The following is a 15,715-nucleotide window of genomic DNA, read 5'->3' on the forward strand; positions in this document are numbered from 1 at the left end:
GCGACTCAATGTTTGCCAAACGTACCTTTTCATATTCCCTCTTGAGTCTCTCATGATCCAGCTGCATTGTTTTCATATCAGTCCTGATTTCTACATTTTCTGTCATCAGTTGGTTGTAATCATGTAGTTTCCCTCCTAAATCACCATCCTTTACAAAGAAATGAACATAAAAACACATATTCTTTGGTAAATTGATTTTTATTGAATATAATTTTCAGCCTTTTCACATATCAAATTTTCTGTCATGATATATCCGGTGAAAAACTAAATTTCTGACCAGTTTTAGGTTTGAAAGACTAACTATGATCCCAGTTTGGGTAGGGGGATGCCTCTGAGAGTTTGGAAGTGGAATCCATACATATATAAATTTTCACCAAAAATGGAACCCATTTCAATACCCAAGGCCCAGGTTCTGGGCCAAACTTATATTTAAAAAAAATCTGTTGTTGCACTATAATGAAAGACAGAAATAAAAAGACTAGTTCGCGTCTGATGTCAGGGCAAAGGCATGCTGTGATTGGTTGCCAACCTGCGCAGTACAGTATTTCCTGTCACAATTTAGAGACGCGAACTACATGTAGTCTTTTTATCTCTGTCTTTCATTATAATTGTTTTTAACCCCATGAGAACTACCTGCCGATTGGCCAAAAAGAAGTTTTCATTATCAACTGGACCAATCAGCACCATTGTTAGAATAATTTCACCACGCAAAAAAATTGAGGTGATTTATTTGCAAAGCTCCATTCTGATTGGTGATTAAAATGAATATATCATGTAATTGACCAATCAGAGGCAATTAATGTTATATCGGCAGGTAGTGCTCAGGGGGTTAAATTTGTGTTTCTTAGCTTCTTTACATTGACCTATGCACAAAAAGGATATATTCGCATGTTGTTATTTTTGTGTTAGCTACTTGAAATGTAACAAGCGCAAAACGAATTTAGTGCGACAATTGTCGCCCTTTTACAGTACAGCTCATCTCCCTTCATTTCTTAATTGGTGACTTACCATCAGATCAGTGGCGGATGCAGGCACATTTCCTTGCATTCTAAACAACTTCAACTCATTCAGCAGCTCTGCTTTCTCATTCTCAACTCGATTTAAGGTTAACCTGTTGAAAAAATACACAGATACTTCAAATACTGGGAACTTAATGAATCAATCAATCATAAAAGTTGCATGTTATTCAATATTACGTGAGACGGTCGCCTTTTACACAATATGTCTTAACACTTTGATAAAGGCATGCATGTACACAAGATTTGACTAATAATGTTTAACATTTTACCACGATGTGGTCAGCTGTTCCAGTCTTGACCTTTGAGTATTAGGTTGTGGGTTCCACCCCCATGGTACAATTATGTTAAGCCCTTAAAATATATCAAAATGAAAGTTTAGGGCATTCCCCACCCCCCAGAAAAATCATGCACATGGGGTGGAAATGACATCCCTTATATCAAAGCCTTAGGATCCTCTTTATAGAACCCATACCATTCGTCTTGTGTGTTATCTTTGTCTCAATATTTCAGTGCAAACATTGCTAGTTTACGCTGCCCTTCACCTCCCTTAAACTGTCTAAAATAGTTATTTTTAGGGGAGTTATGTACACCTTTTGCATTTAAGCAAATCTTTTTTGGGGGGGATGATTCACTATTTGAAGAGTCTATACCCCCACAAAAATTCCAGACTATTCGCTACTTGCAAGGTTCCGCCTCCCCGCACTATATGCAGGGAGAGCCTCAAACTGGTATGGCAGCATACATGAAAGGAAGAATTACGTAACCTTACACAGAATGTTATATGACTGGTTCAATTCCCATTCATGTATGCTGCCAGTTTGAGGCTCTCCCAACACATATTGCATAATGGCGGAACCATGCAAGTAGCAGATGGGCCTCCCTGTACTGCACTCGCCACAGTGCACTTCTGCTTCAACACAGCCATGATTTTACTTTTTTTTAGATTAGAACCTGGATCTCTTCTTCTTCCTTATTAGTGCCTCCCTCATATGTATGAGTATTATCGCACTGCGTACAGACAAGCTGTACTGATTTTTTACTCTGGAACCTAGAGTAGATGAGTATATTTTTGAAGTACAGTCAACAGTACCGGGATGATCCCCTGCTCTTGTCGAATAGCCTGTGACGTTCTTTTACGTGCACACTGCATTAATGACAGAAATACATGTACACAGGACCGACGGCTTGAAGTGCCCTCCAAAGCGCGGAAGGACACAAAGAGCCAGCCGAGCTTTGGCGGACCTGGGATTCGAACCCTTGACCCTTGGATTCACAGTCCAACGCCTTAACCGCTAGGCCACGCTTCCCTCCTGTTCCCCTACCTTGTCTGTTGTAGTTCTCTGACAAGATCCGAGTCCGATGTGATGCTATCACTTGGAAACCTTTCCAATATGGCTACCTTCTGGCCGAGTTCTCCTACTTGCCTCAACAAACTTTGCTCTCGCTGGGCCGAGTCCCTCAGTAACTGCTTCATGTCGATGATGGTGGAGTTCTGTAGGGACAAAATAATCAATGTTGTGTTATTTACAAAGTAGACCAGAAACTTTTTCTTGTTAACAGTTTGATAAAATTGTTTAGATTATATGGTAAAGGATCTTATATAGAGTCAGAATAATAGGCTAAATATCGTTATGAATACGGCAGACGGCTGAATCCGGATTCGGCTTTTGGTGAATTCATTTTACGCATGCATTTCTTTTGAATTAGAGAATAAGGGCACGGTTGTTTGATGTGATCATTTATTAGTTTTTCAAACAAGACATCATGTACAACACAATTTTTAGGCTTAAACAGCTTAAAGCCGTATCATACTAATGTATACGGATGCTTTTGAGTCATTTTCAACCTTAATTTCCCTTTATTTACAACATTATTCACTTTCACAGCATTTTTAAAGCTTTTTCGGATATAAAATGTATCTATTTATGACAAGATTGGTATCCCTATTTAGATACTGGAAATTACTCTTTCAGGCTTTTAATAAAACTAATTCCTTTTATTTTTTTGATGAAATGTGTTTATAAAATTTCTTTGTTTCTTGTTTCACCTATTCCATCTGTTTAAATGGCAGTATTGATTACCTACCCCTTGCAAATTAAGAAATATGATTTATGATAAATAGCGCCATCTATAGTTTGCATTTTCTTAATAATGAAGCCAATTCTATATACATCGAACAAACGTGAGGGATCAATGCTATACCTACAGAAGGCAGCATATCGATTTCTTAACGGTTACCCTCGGTGACCGTACTGCGATGTACTGTCAGCTAACCCTGTATGCCGCCTCTTTTGATTACTTATTATATGCTGTTATCATCTGATCTCCATTAAATAATTGATATGCTGCCCTCTATTATGTACAGCATTGATCCCTTGTTCTCAAATTCAAAAGTAATGCATGCATAAAATGAATTTACCAAAAGACGAATCCGGATTCGGCCGTCTGCATAACGATATATGTGTAAAAAGTTTGTCTGACATCGCGCATGACAAAAAAAAAAATCTGTTGCCTTTAATTAAGGCTTGGAAATGATATTATATTAAACAAACTTAAGAAGGTAATCTTGTTATTCCACTCCATGAAGTACAAACAATCAACCATATTTCTTGTGTAATATTTCTCCCCAAACACGATATTACAAAATACAAGTTCTCCGTAAAATGACGGCAAACAATGATTTATGCGGTTTGTCAGGCTCACTTTTAGAATATCATGAAATATGTCAAACTTATGCGGTACGATTTACAAAAAGGAAAAATATTTTGTAAATTTTGTACCAGAAATATCAAAATTCAAATATGAAAAAAAAACCAAAAAAAAAACCACACTACCCTATACTTTCCAAGTTTTGGGTTGGTTGGAAAAGGCCAATACAACTCTCTTTCTTTCTTTTTTGCCTCATATTTCCACTAACCTTCTTCTCCATATCTTGTTCCAGTGTTCTCATCTTCTCTTCATACATCCTAGTCACCACAATGGATTTCCAGCTCTTACTGTCAGCAGTCTCAAGCTTCACACCTCGCGCTTTGTCTATCTCCAACTTTTCTTGAAACTGCAGAAGCGCAACAAGTTGAAAAAAGAAAGAGACAAAGAACATAGTGAAAGCAAAGCTTGATGATGACTTGATAAATTAATTAAATTAACTGGCTTTCTCACAAAAGTCAATGAACAGTAGACATGTCATTATTGACCTGATCACAAAAAATCTTAATTGCAAGTCTCTCATGATGCAATCTGTCCATAATATAAAAGTTACTTGAAAAAAAAAAAAAAAAAAAAGAAATCAAATTTTATCAATGTCGAAAGAAAACTTTTTAAAGTGCTTGCCAAGATTGCCATTTTTCTCAGCAATTTTGTACTCAATGTTGAATTTAACAAAATTGCGGAAATTCTGAAGAGAAGGAGCCACCTGTTGAGATTTGCATCTATGAATATAAAATTTAAGTAAGAGAAATAAAAAGTTAATGCAAGTACTATGAGGAGAAACGTCCTTAGTAACTCCAAATAATCTTTAAGAAAATAAAAAATTAGAATTGCATAGAAACTGTTGATGAAAGGTATTCTCTTATTTGTGTGTCACACACACAAATATACCAAATCACAATAAAATGTGACTGGACACCACGAATCAGCCGTAAAGTCGGCCCGGTCAATTTTGTTTTATTTCGTGTTTAGAAAATATATATCATAAGCTTTAAAATGGTTATATCATTTGACTTCAAATGATATCCAGAAGAGGGGTTATGGTTTGTTGAACTCTGTTCCTTCAACAATATTGTACCTTTTTCGATTCTACATGTGTCTTTTTTTTCCACATTTCTGGTAATAAATATCAAACAATCATAATTGGCGGTCATTTCAAATCATCCCCAAGTCAACGAGGTTCAGGAATGTCCTCTCATTGTTAATTGTTGGTTGTAATACATACCTAGACAAAATACAATGCTTTGTTATCCATCACTTGAACAGGATTTAGCCAAAGCAAACAAGGACAAGAACTAAGGATTCTATATTATATTCAGCAATATGATTATTGATTGGTTTTAAACAGTGTTTGATGAGATACTTGTCGCACTGAATTGAGATACCTATGAATACAACCTTCGTGCACATTTTACACTGTAACTCAGAATACAATTTGCCAAGTTTACGCTCATTTGTAGTGTCCAGTCACAAATATCACTGAAATCCTGGGGGGATGCACTCATCTATATTGGGCACACATGTGACGAAAAAATGTGTAAAAAGGGGTGTTTTGTGAAAGAATATGGAACAATGTTCTGCATTCAGGGGTCTTTACACATTGATTTGAAAGTTTTCAAGTTAGTTGAATGTGTAAACTTATTTTAGGGGGTCATATGTGTACATCCATATCAAAACGATGCACTTGTCGGCTGCTACATGTGCCTCATTTCACATGATAGCTAGGAGTAAATACCAGACTCATCTCAAGTGGAGGTCACTTCAAATCATCCCCAAGTGACATGGTTATGTAATGTTCTCTGTATTAATAATAAGCCATGTGACTTGGGATGATATAAAGTGACCCCCACTTGAAATGAGTCTGGTATTTATTCCAGTTATTATGTGAAAGGAGACACATGTAGCAGCCGACAAGTGCATCCTTTTGATATGGATGTATACATATTTTGGTTAAAACCTGTTTAGGGGGTCATATTTTGGTTCAAACTTGTTTTAGGGGTCATATTTTGGTTCAAACTTGTTTTAGGGGGATATTTTGGTTCAAAATTGTTTTAGGGGGTCATATTTTGGTTCAAACTTGTTTTAGGGGTCATATTTTGGTTCAAACTTGTTTTAGGGGTCATATTTTGGTTCAAACTTGTTTTAGGGGGGTGATATTTTGGTTCAAACTTGTTTTAGGGGGGTCATATTTTGGTTCAAACTTGTTTTAGGGGTCATATTTGGGTTCAAACTTGTTTTAGGGGTCATATTTTGGTTCAAACTTGTTTTAGGGGGGTGATATTTTGGTTCAAACTTGTTTTAGGATAGTGATATTTTGGTTCAAACTTATTTTAGGGGGTCATATTTTGGTTCAAACTTGTTTTAGGGGGTCATATGTTAGTTAAAACCTGTTTAGGGGGGTCATATTTGGTTCAAACCTGTTTAGGGGGTCTCTTTACCTCTTGTAACTGCCTTTGCAGCTTGTCTTTTTCATGTAAGCTGTGACTATGGCTGACTCTAAGTTTCTCTGCCGATTCCACTTCCCGCTTAAGATCTTGTCGTAGCCTCTCGTTTTCTGAGCGGACTTTGGCTATGCCTTTTTGTGTGCTTTCATATCGCATACTGAGTTGGCCGCCCATCTGGTGCTGTAACGTCTCCAATTCAGCCTGTAAATGAATAACAATCCCATAACGTTATTTAATTTAATTCAACTAAAACAACTTAAAATAATGCTGTTGCCCGTGTTAAGGGGGTACCCCTGGCCAATTTTGTGCTTATTTTTGCATTTTTCTCAAAAATTATAGCGCATTGGTGACAGGTAAGATATGTATATTATAGGGGCAAAGACTACAACTACTGCACTGTAAATTCAGCAACTCAAGGCAAATAGTTATTGATTTATTGATCAAATATTGGTTTTCCCTCATATTTGACTAACTCCACAACAGTTGTCTGTGCTGAAATCAAATTTCCAGTGCAGTAGTTGTAGTCCTTGCCCTATAATATACATATCATACTTGTCACCAATGCGCTATAATTTTTGAGAAAAATGCAAAAATAGGCGCAAAATTGGGCAGGGGTGTAGTACCCCCTTAAATGAGACGATATATTCATGACAGTGGCTAAAAATAATACCTTTATTCTCTAAATCTAAATATGAAGATTGGACTTTTTATTCACAATAGGCCTACATAAAATTTATGTAATGCAAACAAAAGTTTAAAAACTTTGCTTACAGCTGATATTAGGATTAGGGTTTAAGGTTAGGAATAGGTTAGGTTTAGGATTAATTATGAGATTGCGGTTAAGGTCCTGATTATGGTTAGGGTGACAGCAGTGATAATAAGTTGCTCCATTTCCCCCTTGACATCTTACCTTCAAATCTTTGTTCTCATCTCTGAGTTGGTGTATTTCAGTTTGAGTGGTGACACCTGGGGCTTTCTTGAGCTCATCGTTTTCTTTCTGTACCCTCTCTACAACCTTCTTCATGAGACCAATAGTCCTCTCTAATTCTGGTACTGATTTACCGCTGCTACCACCAGACTGCAGATTGAAGAAAAACAAAAACAGAAAGTTTATAAATTTTTAATTCCTTACTCAAATTATTCAGGGCTCACATGTAAAATAACTTCTTGATCATCTTTCTCATTGCACCAGTTCTTGTAGATCACAACGTGCCCACCAGCATTTCAACTTCAGTTCGGGGGCACTGCTAATTCAAAGACGTCTCTGATATCAAATACTCTTGAAGCGTCATGTCACATAACAGTATCATATTTCAGAGACGTCTCATAAATCACATACTCCCTAGTTTCAAAACCCAGTCGCAAACGATATAAGTAATTTTGATGAATGTGCCAGCGCAGTGGGAATAATTTTGTGTATAGGCCTTATCAGGGTTGTAGCTAGCCCAAGTTAAGCATGTTGAGTGCCTGCTAATTTTACTATCCAATTCATGAATTGGATAGTAATATTGGGATTTTTTTACTTCAAAACATTTTATTTTTGGCCATTGCAATCTAAGTGTGTTCTGGGACCATTTGTCAGAATTTGCACAGATAGATATAATTTTTGCACAAGTAGATATTTGCTAAACATAGGAAAGCTTATTCTAATACACTCAGCTTCGTTCCGATGTGCTGCATCGAGTGCCCAGCTGTCAACAAAGCTCGGCGTATGTGATATCACAGACCCTCGTATGTGACATCACTGACCCGTCTTTGAAATCAGAGGCGTCCGGTTATTACGAGCGCCCGAACTGACTTGCCCTGATATTTTTGTTGCTGATTGTTGCTGAAGTGCTTGCTCAAGTGTTGTTTCATGAGTGCCTTAATATTTTCCTTAGCTAGCTCAAATTTACAACTAGACATCTGGGCAAGTAATGGCTGTATTACATTAGCTGACACCTTCAATCGGTCAATGTTCAGATTTACGGCTTATAAACTTCATGGCAACTTATTATATTGGACTTCCCAAAGATTTGGGGAACCGATTCTGTGAATAGACGTAAACTTTTTTAAACTACTGTCTCTTATTATAGGAGTTCACGATGGACACAAGTTTTAGGTATATCATTTATAAGGCACCAGAAACTAATTAATCAGAATTAATGCTAAATTTATATTGGTCAATATCAATACAGGCAAAGGCAAGTCAATTCATACATTTCATAAATAATAAGGATCTCCCAAGCATTGATGGTCGATCGAAAGATCAAACTAATTTGTTTCTGTTGCCCAACAGTTATGACAATGTAGACATTCAAATACATTCACATAGATTTAGACATTACCCGTCTAAGACTGGAAGCAGCAGAATTCGGTCTACTCCTAGCTCTTTCTCGTTCCCTTTCCAAATCGGCCTTGAGAGCTTCATTGTAACCTTCTAAATCCCTGATCCTCTGCCGTAATCTTGGCAAGTCACTCTTGGCTTGTTCAGCGTCAAATCTCAGCTCGATGTTCTCCTGGGATAGTTGGAAAATCTGGCACTCCAAGTCGGCTTGTTTTTGAGTGTCTGCTGAGTCAGATGAGCTACCTGATGACTAAAAACATCAACATTTTGATTTTATTTTATTATTCAATGAAGCTGTTGATATTTTTTAAATGGTGCTTTTTGTTCAATACCAGTCATTAATATGGATCTGAGCTTTTGTATCGGTATTTGGGCAATAACAACAGATGTATGGATTTCATCTGGAATAGCCCATTTATATATGATTCTTGTATTATACTTACAGAGCTGCCAACATTGGAATATGTAAATGCAGAAGATTTCTGTGAAGTGTAAAAAAAAGCTTAGGATGTGGCGCTTTGGCGCCCAGGCCCTTGTGTGGGATCAGCGCCCCCAAAAGCTCCTGGATGTTAGCTTTTTGAGACCCTTAAAAATGCCTTTCCAAAGCTACTCAACCTTGGCTGTAAATGCAGAAGATTTAATATGTTTTGCAGAAGACAGAAGATTGTCAGCAAATGAGGAAGTCTTCTGCAGGATCAAAAAGGGTTGTCAGCCCTGTACTTACCTGTTGTTTAGCAGCCAATCTCCTAGCCATTTCCCTTTCCATCAAGTCAATCTTCTCTGTCAATTGTTCATTGCGTCTTCTCACTTCAGACATGTCTCCATCTTGTCCCAAAGCTTGCTCACGTCTCAAAGACACAACCTGCAGAAACACAATGGAGACGGGGGCATTGTAGGAGCAATCACTCTCTATTTATATATTATTATTGCTGCCTCCCCCACAGGTACACTTCATCAGCATAGCTACTTCATTGGTACCCAATACCCTTGAGTACCTGTGTCTAGAGTACACACACTGGAATCACACATACTGCACACACACTGGTAGTACTGGACTGGTACTTTAGAGTAGCCACAAAGTTGCTGTGCAGCAGTGTACCTCTGCAATAGTCAGTGAACAACACACACTGTACAAAGAATGTTCATTAACAAACGTATGATACAATATAGTGATAAAATTCATCCAACAGAATATCATAATTTAAAAGTAGTTTGTTTAAACTTTTTACGGCTTAGGTTTTAAGGCTCATACCTCTTCCTGCAGATCATGATTTTTCTTTTTCAATTCCTGTATTAGCTGTTCATTCTGTGGATTACTTGGTGGGCTAGGTCTTTTGGTTGTGTTGAATGAGTCTGGTTTGGTGGGCTGCTGCATGCCTTTCAATCTCTCAGTCCTGTTGAAAACAAAATATCATGCATTGATTAAATTGTATTTAAAATCCACATATTTACAGATCAAATCAAAATAAACAAAAAGAAAGTTATAATTTTTCACAAGATCATATCTTAAAATTTCTTGTGCTTGGTGCCAATTATTGGGCTGTGAATGTGATCCAGGAAGCTGTTCCATATCAGTGCATTTTGCTGTTGTGTCAGTTGAACAACTGCTTGGTTTCTTTTTTGGCTTAGTGTATTTGCCCCCATAGAAAACAAACCAACCTGTTGAGTGCATCTTTCAGCATCTTATTGGTCTTCTGCAGTTGTTCTATCTCCTTGTCTTTGTCCTTCAATTTATTCTTCAGACTTTCCACTTTCTTCTCCCATTTTTTACTTTCCTCCCATCTGGCAACTTCAATGGCAGACTACGGTAAAAAGGAAAAAAATGTTATTGGTTATTTTGGTGAACAAACTTTTTCGCAATAAAGAAATAAAGGGTAGTGCAGGTAAGTACATAATATACAAATATTGAATGTTTATGAGCAAAATGGTACAAATATTTCCAAGTATACCCATCTTATCCACGATGTCAATGATAAAGGTTATAAATGTCAGCTGTTTTGCATTGAAGCATTGCAGTCGTGGCCTCATAACTCACGAAAAACGAACAACGTCTGAAATCAATTTTACAGGCCAGCACGAAGAAAGTCAAACCTCTGAAGAAGGAGCTCAGCCAGCTCGCCCTCCTTTCAAGCTATACCATCTGGAATGCGCGGCATAATGCTGCTTGGGAGAATTGTTCCTACATTAAATGTGAGCTCATCCTTTGGAGGATTTCCCTTTCTTCTGCTTCATCCATGCCATTCCCAGGCTTTCAGGTTATCTATTTTCCTTGCTTTTTGATGAAATGTGTTTAATATGATTCTGCATTTCGTGTTTCCATTATTTGTGTCTTTTAATGAATAAAGAGTAATTGATATAATGACGTGAAATATGGGACTGTTCCATTCAACAAAGATTTACAGAGTTGAATGGAACAGTTCATATTTATGACACAATAGTACCAACATTGTTTTTCCTTCAGAATCAATTAAGGATTTTTAATGGGCCCTGTCACCATGCAAGTAGAGCTAGTGATGCTGAATAAAATAGCAAATGCTATATGCATTTAGAATAACGTCAAACATCTAACAACAGTAATTCCAAGCTGGAGAGGGCACCTAGGTTTCATTATCATTGAGGTATAGGACTTTTTATTTTTTCGGAGAAGAGCAGGTAGGGCAACTACTTGATTATATTTCTACATGTTCATACTACATACTCTGAAAATTTTAGAAAATTTGCACGAGTCCGTTTTGTTCCTAAAATGGGGGTAATAGCGCCCTCAACGGGCACTCTCTCCATAGGGCTACATGTAAAGACCAGTTATAGACAAATGGCCCTAAAATAAAACGGACTTGTGCGATTTTCCTCAAATTTTGCATATATGATGTAGATTTAACATCTGGAATGTAATGCAAGTGATGTCGTTGATGCTCTTCTAAATTCATTTTTAAAATGTCCGCCCCCAGACCAAGGTGAGGGGGCAATATATATTTGTGCTCCATTATTACACTAAAATAAAAAAAAAAGGCTTAAATCTAAATTGGTCAACTGTTGGGAGTTGTCACATACATCACAAAATGATCCAACTTGGGCCAAAAAATTTGCTGTATTGGTGTAACAAGATGAACCAAAAAAAGGGACACATATATATATTTTATAGTTCATTCAAACATGTACCTTTTCCACCATGTACGTACCTGTGCTGGGAATATTCATTTTCCAAACATTGGCACTGGAAATGTTGAATTGCTACTGGTACTGGGCACAGTCATCTTCATGTTTACATAATTCCATTGTTCCAGTACCAGGTTTTTTTTTGTGGGGGGGGGATTATGCCAATGCAAAAATGTTTTTTAGGCCTTATCCAAGACTTACCTGTTCTTTCTTGGCAGTATCTGTCTGTCCTTTTCCATCATTCCCAGCTGATTTCTTAGCTCTTTCCAGTTGTCTTTTCAAAGTAGATATCTGATGCTGAAGCTCCTCAACTTCTTCAGGCTGATCACCATCAGGTTGTTTCTATATATAAGACCAAAAAAGTGTACATAAGTATAAATAAATGTATGGTGCCAAACCACAGGCCTCTGCACACTTACAGATTTTTACTGACCACAGTAGCCCAAGACATAGCTTAACCCCAAGAGAACTACCTGCCGATTGGCTAAAAAAGAAGTTTTCATTATCAAATGGCCCAATCAGCAACATTGTTAGAATAATTTCACCATGCAATAAAATTGGGCTGAATTATTTGCAAAGCTCCATTCTGATTGGTGATTAAAGTGAAGATATCATGTAATTGACCAATCAGAGGCAGTGTTAGATCGGCATAGACTCATTGGTGCAAAAAGATGCATATTTAGACCATGCACATGCAGATACAGCTTTTACAAGTGTGAAAGTCTTACCGTTTTAAAATTTAAGGACGTTTTGTGCATAATTTTGACATTTTTTTACTAAAACATCGATTTCTCAGAGTTCACTTTTGAGAATATTGCGCGATTTTTGTGACAAGATCCCTCGAAAAATATGCAAGCAAAGGGTAAACTTTTTGCACTATCCTTTAGAGTACATCAAAGTCTAGGGAAGGTTTTTTCATTTTTTCAAAATATTTGTTTTAAACTAGCTTAATAGAGTGACAAAATGGCTTTTTTCACATGTTTTTTTCAATATTTTGAAAAAAAGAGATGAATTTCAAAAAATTAAAAAAACCTTCCCTAAGTTCATGTCTCTTCTTCATGAAAAGCTAACTGAATTTTTTTTACTCAGAACAGATTTTTTTCTAAGTTGTCACCAAAAAAATTGGGTTAAAAAAGTGAATTTTTGTGATTTTTTTCAAAAACTTGAGATTTTTGAACAAATCTGACGTCACCATGGGATTCCTTGACTCATTTCCTTTCCAAAAATGTATAGTTTTATATACTTTGGTCATACAATTCAGAAATAATGAAGCTCGAAAAGGTCCATGTTCTCTCCCATTACTCTGCCCTTAATATATAGGTGCAGTTTCCTAGTCTACCCACATATAACCATCGCAACCAGGATCAACTCCCCTAGTAACATACAGGTATAAACCGAGACAATTAGGCAGCTAGCTCCTTGTTCCAGGGAATTTCAAGTCAGCGCAATTATTTCACAAGAACATTTTCCAACCACACCGGGGCTTGACCTCAGGACCTCTAGCACCGAAGTCCGATGCCCTATCAACTGTGCTAACTTGACTGCCTAATGTGAAAGCTATCCTAACGAGTAGTCCTATGCGCTGCGCTTTACACCTGTTTATCCCAAGAACAATAGAAAATATTAAGGTATACCAACATCATAATCTGAGTACAACTGGTGTGGATTTGAATAAATAAGTTTCTGTATTTCAGGGAACTCCAATTTATGGTAGCCTGTACTTACAAATTATTTTGTCATCATTTTCATACAAAATTGATAATTGTTTTTTGTGATTGATGCAACTGCACAAAGAATGATGCTGAGCTGATCCATCATGCGGCTCTTGTCTTGATACTGACACATTTACAAAACAAATAGCAAATTAATCTTTTAAATTTTTTTTTACACACCTTTGATGATGCTCCACCACCCTGTCGCTCCAACTGTTCCTGTAATTTCTCCCGATCTTGCTTCAGTTTCTCTACAGCTGCAGATTTTTTACTCAAATCCTGTCAAAATATTTTTTATAAAAAAGAAAGCAAATAATACCAAGGATATTGACTGCTCAGTGCCAGAAGTGGGTAAGTGCAATATTGCACTTACCCACTTCTGGCACTGAGGAGTCAATATGTACATAGACTAAACATAATGAGAAAGACAAACAAAGAAAATAAAGATAACAAAAAAGAGACAGAAATATTGTACCCCCCGAATTATTTTGCCATGTGCCCGGCTAACTTCTGATTTTGAAGTGTGTGCATGTTTTTGTTGTGTGTGTGGTGCATTGGGCAGAGACAGAGCATTTGTAATGCCCAAGCTTTAGAAAGACACAAATTATTGTTCAATATTGGAATTTTGCTGATAAATGCCCACATTACAATATTTTGGTCTCCATCCTTGAGAAACCAACATGGTGGATTACATTTTTGTGGGTCTTCAAGACGAATTCAACGAGCGAGTCATGGTCAGAATTTGGTCGGCCATTATTGGGTCCCCGCATGCACCAAACTGGTGTTGTGAGTGCCCAATTGGGTGGATACCTAGGTTTCATTATCATTGAGGTATAGGACTTTTTATTTTTTCGGAGAAGAGCAGGTAGGGCAACTACTTGATTATATTTCTACATGTTCATACTAAATACTCTGAAAATTTTAGAAAATTTGCACGAGTCCGGTTTTTTAAAATCACATTTTTGTTCCTAAAATGGGGGTTATAGCGCCCTCAACGGGCCCTCTCTCCATAGGGCTACATGGAAAGACCAGTTAGAGACAAATGGCCCTAAAATAAAACGGACTCGTGCGAATTTCCTCAAATTTTGCATATGATGTAGATTTAACATCTGGAATGTAATGCAAGTGATGTCGTTGCTGCTCTTCTAAATTCATTTTTAAAATGTCCGCCCCAGACCAAGGTGTATAAACCCGCTTAAAATTCGATGTTATTAGATTCTTTTGTGTTGTAAACTGTCATCATTCTTTTGTCTACGTGTAACACGGGTGATAGAATGCAGTTTAAAATACGCTCCAAGGCTGCATCATTTCACATTTTAGGTGAGATAGAGCCGACGGGGACCCAGCCAATGGCTGCCATTGAGGTGTAGGAATACGTGAAATTGGATTCGTCTATATCTTTGGTGGCAACAGAGTATCTAAGCTCACACTCTCAAAATTTTAACAAAAGATATTGATGAATAAATTGAGTAAGTAAAAGTACAAATTATTTCTTACATCTTTGACTTCTTGTAATTCTTTGCTTAATGCTGATGTTTGATTCTTATGTTTCTTGAGTTCCTTTCTGGCACTGTCCAACTTTCCACGATTCTCGTCAAGTTGTTCCTAGGTGCATAAAGAAATAATAAATAATTAATTTACGATGTCCAAACAATAGATACTGTGCTATTATTTCATAGCATAAATATTTTTGGCAAACAAATTTAAAAGGGTTGAATTGCAAATATGTGATGTTATCAAGCAAATGAGTCGGGATGTCGGGAATATTGATTTTGAGATATAGCCAATAACACTAGCATTCAACTTCCTTTGTATTTTATTGTTCTGTGCAAAACTAAAATAGCCGTATCTCTGGAACCATTAGTCTAATTATGATGGGGTTTTTAGGAAAATAAAGCTCTGAGAATGGCTCATGTAATGAAATTGAAACCTGAATTTTAATTTTGATCAACATCAGACTCATTTTGCTTGATCACATCACTTGCAGATGTGTAGTCACTTTGTTTGATAGTTGTTTCTTGCATAGATAAGTTAATTTTGCTCCTATATATCGACTTTGCAGCCATATAATGCCACAGCAACATTGCTAGAAGAGTTAAATTTCAAATGCATTCCCTCTCAATGATCAGTCTTTTTTTTTTAATTGTTTTTCAATTTAACCAGTAGAGATCTTGTTCCTCTGCAATAGCTTTATAGTCACAGGGTGCATGCAGTGGCTTATACCATGAACATATGTGACGTGGTATATCAAAAGAGACACTTTTGGGCAGGTTATCAATTTTGAGTGTTTTACATATCTTAAATATAGAGGTATTTTGGTCCACAACACCGTTTTCCCCGATAAAATCAGAT

At 36.9% G+C, this 15,715-nt stretch overlaps 2 protein-coding genes across 2 annotated transcripts in view; one reads left to right on the top strand and one right to left on the bottom strand.

Annotated features, from left to right (window-relative positions):
- LOC140166041 (uncharacterized) overlaps positions 1-15,715 on the top strand; it is a 245,583-nt gene that overhangs the window by 133,575 nt on the left and 96,293 nt on the right. The window lies entirely within an intron of this gene.
- Positions 1-15,715, bottom strand: part of LOC140166039 (centrosomal protein of 290 kDa-like) — a 60,535-nt gene that overhangs the window by 799 nt on the left and 44,021 nt on the right. Inside the window, exons 36-48 of the mRNA XM_072189414.1 lie at positions 14,861-14,968; positions 13,544-13,642; positions 11,853-11,993; positions 10,155-10,297; positions 9,748-9,889; positions 9,220-9,357; positions 8,497-8,745; positions 7,080-7,247; positions 6,164-6,370; positions 3,937-4,074; positions 2,342-2,511; positions 1,009-1,111; positions 26-148 (exon numbers count right to left, since the gene is read on the bottom strand). Of these exons, the coding sequence (XP_072045515.1) occupies positions 26-148; positions 1,009-1,111; positions 2,342-2,511; positions 3,937-4,074; positions 6,164-6,370; positions 7,080-7,247; positions 8,497-8,745; positions 9,220-9,357; positions 9,748-9,889; positions 10,155-10,297; positions 11,853-11,993; positions 13,544-13,642; positions 14,861-14,968 (1,929 nt within the window). The remainder of the gene's footprint in view (positions 1-25; positions 149-1,008; positions 1,112-2,341; positions 2,512-3,936; positions 4,075-6,163; positions 6,371-7,079; positions 7,248-8,496; positions 8,746-9,219; positions 9,358-9,747; positions 9,890-10,154; positions 10,298-11,852; positions 11,994-13,543; positions 13,643-14,860; positions 14,969-15,715) is intronic.

This window comes from Amphiura filiformis, chromosome 12, assembly GCF_039555335.1.
Source record: "Amphiura filiformis chromosome 12, Afil_fr2py, whole genome shotgun sequence".
NCBI classification, from domain to species: Eukaryota; Metazoa; Echinodermata; class Ophiuroidea; order Amphilepidida; family Amphiuridae; genus Amphiura; species Amphiura filiformis.